The 8,623-nt window shown below is 33.1% G+C and overlaps 1 protein-coding gene across 1 annotated transcript in view; it reads right to left on the bottom strand.

Annotated features, from left to right (window-relative positions):
• Positions 1-338: 338 nt before the first annotated feature.
• TMEM47 (transmembrane protein 47) overlaps positions 339-8,623 on the bottom strand; it is a 45,285-nt gene continuing 37,000 nt past the window's right edge. Inside the window, exon 3 of the mRNA XM_081950240.1 lies at positions 339-2,386. Coding sequence (XP_081806366.1) covers positions 2,208-2,386 — 179 coding nt within the window. The 3' untranslated portion in view covers positions 339-2,207. The remainder of the gene's footprint in view (positions 2,387-8,623) is intronic.

The following is an 8,623-nucleotide window of genomic DNA, read 5'->3' as shown; positions in this document are numbered from 1 at the left end:
AGGGGCGGAAAGGGGAAAGGGTGCAGCCGCAGCCCAGCCACACATATAAAGGGACCGTCGGGACGAAGCTGGAGAGAGGCTGAACTGTTCTGAATATACTATACTCAAGAAATAAATGCTATGGTATAGCATGTGTTGCTTTTACGTCCAGCAGATGACACTGGTTTTCAAAAAAAAGATGTTTTTACAAAAAAGCATGTTTTTACCTGTCACAGGTGTGACATCTATATAATATACGTATATAGAAACATATGTGTAGTCGAATGCAACGTTGTGTCAAAATTTCAAAGCAATCGGTGAAGAACTTTCGGAGATTTGAGATTTTGAACAAACAAACATTACATTTTTATTTATATAGATTTATATTTTGCAGGATATTCCATTTTTCTTTCTGTAATTTGCAATAATTGTCTATTACTTTGAGGTTTTCAAATTAAGAAATTCTGCCTTACAGAGCAATAACACAGATCAACATTTTCATTGTTTAAAGCATTACATTTTAAAGAAGAGCCAGAGTAGGGTATGTTCTAATTTACATATAACAAAAATAATTGTTTTACAATTTGTATTAGAACCATATATATTGTATAAAAATATTTTCAGAATTAAAAAATATCAAAATAAGACATTTCTAAATAAAAATGTTATTCTGGGTAAATCAATTTCAATTTCCCATCCCAAATTAATTTTGGTTATATATATTTCCAAAGAGGGATTTGTCACATTAGCACTTTTTTCAAATAGAATGTCTAAATTGTGTTATAATTCTTTTTTCTAGTTTTACCTCAAGTGAGTTTAATAGTAATATTTTTCACCACTCCTTAATGAAATATATTTATCAGTATGGCTTTACAGCCATGGTCATATATGTTACAAAATATATCATTAAAGACTGACAATATCTTGTTAGATTAACAGCTGTTCTCAGAAATTTATACATATATTTATATTTAATTTTTAAGGATGTTTCAAATTAAAATGTTTGTTTTTAACTGCAAAATAATTTTATTTATGGCAAACAAACACTCGGCCACTATAGACATTGTGGCAAGCTATTATTTATCATCTTAAGAGCTAAGCTAGGTGAGATGCTTAAATTCTTACAGACATCTCAATCTTCCTATAGTGTTGCTCAGAGTATATTAGAACCTTTTACTTAAAGCCAAAGTAATGTCACACTTATCTAAAGTAAATGTTTATTGTTGAAAAAATGTAGTTAACATTAACTAAAATTTGTTTGCAAAAACAAGTTTCAGAATCCATAATTTTAAATTGGTTAATTGTTAAAATTTACCGCAGTTCATCAAGTTTGGATAAAATTGGAAGCTGCAATTAATCCTAAGGGGAAAAAATCCCCATGTATATCCTCTTATATAATCATGCCAGAGGAAAACATGGGAACTTGGTACCATGCATACCTGAAATTTATTGTGTCTCATTTGCCACATAATAATTCATGAATTATTGTGATGACTATAATGAAGACATCTCATCCCATTTCAAACTCTTATTTGAAAACTTTACTGTGGTGCTTAGAAATGAAATGGCATCAAGATAATAGTAGCTCGTGCATATTTTCCCCGCTCCTCCCACCTTTAAAAATTCTCAATAGATTTGTGTCATTCTCCACATTATTTCTAGAACTTGGTTACAGCTGAGGCTGAATGTCCAAACACATAAAATGAAGAATATGTTCTACGTTTTGACTTATTGACATACCACAGCTGGCTGAAAAATGTACAAACTCATCTTGTTTGAGAATTGCTGAATGCAGGTACTAATCAATTCTCTCAGTAGCTAGTCATTCAGTTGTTTATTTTATGTAAGAGTCCCAGGACCAATACCAGACAGGAGTCTAAGTTGTAAACTTCAGCATATTTCAGAATATATCATCATGTATGATATAAAGAGGAAATTGCACATTTTTGTGCTAACAGACTATAACAAATACAACTGCTTTTTCTCATATGCATTGTACTATAGCTGCCACTTCTTTCATTTCACTACAGATGTAGCAGATGTAATGTATCAGGTTTTTTTTTTTAAAGAGAGGTTGAAAAGCTATTTGCAGTAGTTATAGCCAAAAAGAATTGGCTAATAAATCAATGGAATAGACAGCTTGACACTCTACAAAAGTACTAAAAACACTTATAAAAGACAGGGCAATCCTTGTTTTATTCCTTTCCTTACAAAAGAAGAAGTTTCCTTTAATAGTAGTCTTCATAGTTCTTAGGGTTCAGACAATAAAGGATAGCACCCCCAAATGAAAATATAGTTGCACCCCAAGCCAGGCCATAGCCCCAGTTGAACTCATGGTATATTCTTAAGTTGACAGTTTCAATGAACTTGATTGGGTAAAGGACAAGACTGCATACTTGAAGAACCACTGGAAAAAAAAAGAGGAGGGTGAGAAGAAGTCAGATATAACATGCCTCAATTATCTAGTACAAATTCAACACAAAATCTTCAGGACATATTTTAAAATTAACATATGCTCCTTCCTGGACTGGATTAGAAACCATGTATTTCAATGTTCTGAATTAGAAATTTTCTTTTTACAAAGCCAGCAAAGTTGTTTTTATCAACAGCAATGAAATGTATTACCATATGACATTCTTAGTTGAAAATCATTTATAAAACTTCATATATTTGTAATATCTGTGTATTAAATCAGTTATAATTGGAAAAGGATTGCAGAAAAGAATGCATTTTAGGGAATGTTGAATATAAAAATTCTGATACATAGTAGAGCTATATAAAAATTCATATGGCATGAGAAGTTATGCCTACTTGATACAAAAATGCACAACTCTGATTATTGAAAAGTACTGAGGACTAGGGCAATACATAATTTGAAAATCCTAAATATTAATATTCAAAAATCCTAATGAATCATATGATCTGCAGTTTTATTCTTGTACATGCTACTTGTTCTGTTTTCACTAACAAATTAAAGATAGTAACTTATTTCTCAATTAATGCTAATAAAACTAATAGTAATGCAGGCTAATTACCAATCTAAAATTCCTATTTGCTAAAACACTTTTACTGCATTTTCACTGACTATTCCAAAGGGGAATTCTAATTCACCCTCCTTGTCTTGTAAGCATCTTTAGGACTTACATTTAGGACAAACATTTAGGGCACATTTGTACATAAATAGCAAGAGGGAAATTTCTACGACTTGTCTGACACAGACACACACACACACACACACACACATACACACACATCACACACTGATATATATATATATATATATATATATATATATATATATATATATATATATATATATATATATATATATATATATATATATATATATATATATATATATATATATATATATATATATAAAATCAGTGACGTGCGGTGAGGTTTATGGCTGGTGAGGCACTGACACAGTGGTGGGTTTCAAATATTTTTAGACTTGTGGACTTCAACTCCCAGAATTCCACAGCCAGGCATGCTCAGTTCCGATTTAAAATGACAGCATTTGTTTCTCTCTCCCTTCCTCCCCCCCCTCTCTCTCTCACACACACACACACAGAAGTTGGATTGGACTATCTCTCCTACCCTCTTCCCTCTCTCACTCACTCTCAAACACACACACACACACACACACACACACACACACAAGTTGGATTGGATATCTTTTCCAGTGGCTTGAAAGCAGCTCCTCTGCCATCCCCCCCATTCCCCTGCTGCCTTCCCCAAACACCTTCACCATTGCAAATGCAGCCTGCTGTCTGGATGGGAAATGCCTGGAATGCAATAAAACCCACCCACTCACCTCCTGCTGGCAGGCTGGGGTGAGAGGAGAGGCAGAGAAGCCGGAAGAGAGCCGATCCGAGCCTTCCAAAAGAAAGAGGCTGGGGGAAAGTGTGTGTGATACAGCATGGTTCTTTGCCTGGCTTCCGTGGATGACTCTGCTTAACTGTTAAAAAAAAGCCTCTAAAAAAGCGCCCTCTACTACGGGGCAGGAGAACTGCTGCCTCAACTACGTCAGGAATTTTTAGGCTTTTAACCCTTGCTTAACTCTGCTCGAGTGATCATAAAACGCCTAAAGTCAGACTAGAGTAGGCATGCAGTTCTCCTGCCTCATAGTAGAGGGCACTTATTTAGAGGCTTTTTTTAAACACTTAAGCAGAGTCATCCACGGTGAGGTAGCAACTAGCTCAGCTTTTTCCTTTTACATTTTTTTTCTTTTCATGATGAGAGCGGTGAGGCTGTGCCTCACTTGTCTCACCTGACTGCATCTCACTGATATACATACATACATACATACATACATACATACATACATACATACACACACACACACACACACACACACACACACACACACACACACACACATATATATATATATAAATAAAAATACATACACACACATTCATATACATAAAAATACAAACAATAAAAGGAACAGAAGATTTTGGCCCTATCATAAAAATACTACATAGCAGGTACAATACAGAGGTGAAAGAGAGGGAGACAGAAACAGAGAAGCACACAGAGACTAAAACACAATAAAATAATTTCAATATAGAGGTGAAAAACTCTTCAATCTGGATCCAATATGTATGGACCAAAAGCCTTACATTCCCCCTAACAACCTGTAGTTGTTGAATTTTTATGAAATAAATAGTTCATTATTTATTGTTTCATCTGCCACTTAAATTGACATATTTCAGGAAATGTAACTTGTTACTTTATAAACATTTGCTTCTTCTTTATAAACAAAACTTTTCAGGGAGTGTCTGAGAAAAAACTCAAATGGTCTCGGTTTTATGCCCAGGCTAGAAATCAGGAGACTGTGATTTCTAGTCCAACCTTAGGCATGAAAACCAGCTGGGTAACTTTGAACCAACCACACTCTCAGCCCAATCCACCTCACAGGGTTGTTGTGGAGAAAATAGGAGAAAGAAGGAGTATTAGCTATGTTTGTTGCTTTGAGTTATATATAAAAATAATAAAGGTTAAAAAAACCTCACAAGCAACCCACATTATTTAAAAAATATTGCATAGAAATCCTTTGTGAATGTGAGTTTTATTTTAAAGTAATATACAATCTAAATTTTGTTTAGCAATATTAAGTAACATTGAAATTAGATTACCACAATGAGTTATATTTAATCCACAAAAGCACATCAATCCAAATATTCAGCAGCGTATATAAATCATGTTATTAGAAAATAGCACATGAGGATTCTAAACAACAATCCCTGTCCTCCTTCCATTATTCTTTTTCTGTTTATATCATTCAGATTTTTATGATAATTGCCAAGAACACAGATGGCAAAAATAGTGATTTATTATATTTATGGTAACAGAAGGGAAGTTAATGAAATAATATAATCAAGCAAAGCTTATTTATCACATATGGCTTATTATAATATTAACTAGGACTTAAATATAATGCCTATGGAACTGTGTATATAATTAAATTGTGAATACCTATTCACAATTGGAGAGATATCTATATGTAGAAAAAGCACATAACTTCAATTATTTTAATTTGAATTATTCAATTAAAATGTGGAATATTGTTTATAACCTAAACAATTTAAGCAGATTTGTTCAGAAGATTAATAATGAAAATGTGTAGATGTTTATGTTTTTTGAAATATCCATTTTTACTAAATGTGGCTAGCAATCATCCAACCAAGACAAAAGAACTGAAGAACTTGCTGATGGTCTATCCAAACCTCCGTCCATTAATTTTGAGAAATCATGAATAGGTAAAGTATCAGATGGTTTGATGAGGACACATCCTATCCCTATCTTTGAAAGATGTGACAGAAAGAACTTGGTGAAATAAAAACCACTAATTATGATTATCAATATCTTGAAAGATTGTAGAAAAAGCATGTACATCTTGACATTTGGAAAGTGATAAAAAGGCCCATGAAATTCTGATTAGCCAGCTAGTTAAATATGTACTAGATGGCAGGTTCATTAAACAAAACATTGTACTTGAACAGTATTCTTCAATGTCTCATCAAATGATTGGGTGGATATATGTGTATTGAATGAGGTGCTGCAGAATTTCCATTATGATTTGAATTTGTATATGTATATGCATTTGTGTTACAACCCCTGGTATGCCTAAATATGGGAGGAAGGTCACTACTCCCTCTTTCTGTCCTTCGGCTTATCACAGAAGACCATGCAGGCAGAAAACCATATTTTTATTTTTAATGTTGCCTTTTTATATTTGTGTTGTATTTGTACTGATAAATAAATAAAGGCCGACCTGCCTACGATATAATACAGCCCAGGTTCAAATCCCAGTAAGGGTATGGCTAGCTGATGAGAGCTAATTAGCTCGAAATAGATCTACACTAGTCTCCCTTTATTTATTTATCAGTACAAATACAACACAAATATAAAAAGGCAACATTAAAAATAAAAATATGGTTTTCTGCCTGTGATAAGCCAAAGGACAGAAAGAGGGAGTAGTGACCTTCCTCCCATATTTAGGCATACCAGGAGTTGTAACACAAATATATATATTGCTTGAAGATGGCAGGTGAGATCCTGCCGAAACGTTGCAAAGACAATCTCAACCTTACATGGGAAAAGACCCGAATACAACAAAACCAGCATACCTACACCCGTGAAAATCTACGAAAACAAATATATATATATTTGTTTTCACAGATGTAACTGTGAAAAGGATACTAACATAAAAAGCTTATTACAATAATAGTTTAGCTAGAAAAGCAAATGTAATTTTGGGTGTAATTATATATACAGGTGGAGGAGGAAGAGGGGGCAGAAGAGGGGGAGGAGAAAAGGAGTAGGTGGAGCAGGAAGATGTCAAAAGTTCTTCTCTTATCATCATAATGCATGATACAGAAAAGTATTATTAAGTACGATACTAGGAACATAAAATAGAAATAAATAAATATTAGGAAGCACTTCCTGGTGGAAACAGCATTTGGACAATTAGTTTATCAAGGAACTTCTCTTTCTGGGTGAGCACAGTCAAAGGCTGAACAACAATCTCTTGAGGATAATTTAATTCTGATTCCTGCTCTGAATAGGGAATTAATGACTTAAATTGTCTTTTCAAATTATTTAATTCTATATCTGTAATTCATTTGATTTCCTTCACAGCAGTAGTCAGTCAAAGTTATTTTTTCTAAACCATCACAATAGACACATGTATATACTTTTTTCTAGACAGTTTTTTTGCAGGAGAAAAAAAAATATTCTCTTGATTTATAAAATGCAGCCTTTGTGTAAGAAGGTTAGTGGAAGGATTCCTGAACGTTTAGGTTTATACTAACACTTTGATGGTAAATGCAAATTTAGACATTTGAATAAATATTAGCAGAAACCCAATTATCTCAAGGCACTGAAGCATTTTTTTATTGTTAACAAATGTCTATTGTTAATGGCAGTCTCATTTATTTCTGTAGCACTTCTAAACCAAGAGAAAAGAGCAATCTAACTTCTGTTCTGATATATTCTTGACATCACTGGATCAATTTCTGTCTCTCTTTTCACTCTTAACAAATATGTGATATTAAATGATTTATTTTATTTTGTAGCTTCTGAGGCATTGTTTATTACAAGTTTTATAGTTGTTGAATGTTTAGAAGTATTTATGTTATCAATCAAATGCTTAAGAGAAGTTTACTTAAGATAGTTTTTCCTCTAGTACAGATGTCAAATTTGATCGTGTCACATGATGTATTGCGTTGTATCGTGACTTGATTTTTTTTGCCTTTGTGGAGCCAGGGTAGGCTGTATGTGACGCATCTGGTCCGTGGATCACCAGTTTGACACCCCTGTTCTAGTATAATCCTTCTCATGCTCCTTGTTCTGTCAGATACAGTAACTGAAGCTTTTTTCAAAGCACATGAGATGCAATGGCTTGAAAAAAAACAGCTGAAGAACTATAAATGTTTAAGTAAAACAACTAAAATAAAATGTTTTCAATAAACAATTCTTCCTGGTTTCTTTCCAATGAATGGAACAAAGATCAAAACAATCCTTGCAAATAGTTTTGAAAATTGGAAAGGTACAGCTTTAGTATAATAATACCTTAATGTATTCCTTTCCCTCTAACATGATCTAACTAAAATAATGGAAACTGAAGAGGGCTGTGGGATTCTTTTCCTTATAATTATATTCATCCTTGAAATACTAAGAATCTGGATTCTACATCCATTTAAATTGATTTTTTAAAATCCACAGAGCAGACTAGATAGTTGTGTCATTCTCTCTATTATGGTATATCAGACAAGCTTACTATTTCAGTGCCAGCAAAAACATGATTGACAGAAATGAAGCTGCAGCTGGAAAACTTAGCAAGAAGGAAGGGAAAACTCTATTATTAGTTAACTTGATGAATATTCAAATCCATATCAAATGGTGATTTTGTTATACAGTATATTCCACTAAAGAGCATCCTTGAGTTTTCATATGAGCCTTCAAAATAATTTCTTCATATAATCCCTTTCCTTTGAAAAATAAGAGATTTATATACTATGAAGGCTATTGAAATAAATAATAAAAGGCAAGGCTGATGCAATGAAAATAAGGCTTTCTGTGAAGCATAATATCTAAACACATTTGAGTTTAATCTTATTTATTTTTATATGAA

This window comes from Natrix helvetica (genome assembly GCF_964273705.1).
Source record: "Natrix helvetica genome assembly, chromosome: 4".
Classification (NCBI taxonomy): domain Eukaryota; kingdom Metazoa; phylum Chordata; class Lepidosauria; order Squamata; family Natricidae; genus Natrix; species Natrix helvetica.
Note: the sequence above shows the minus strand (reverse complement) of the source record. Positions and strands in the feature narration are given on the sequence as shown.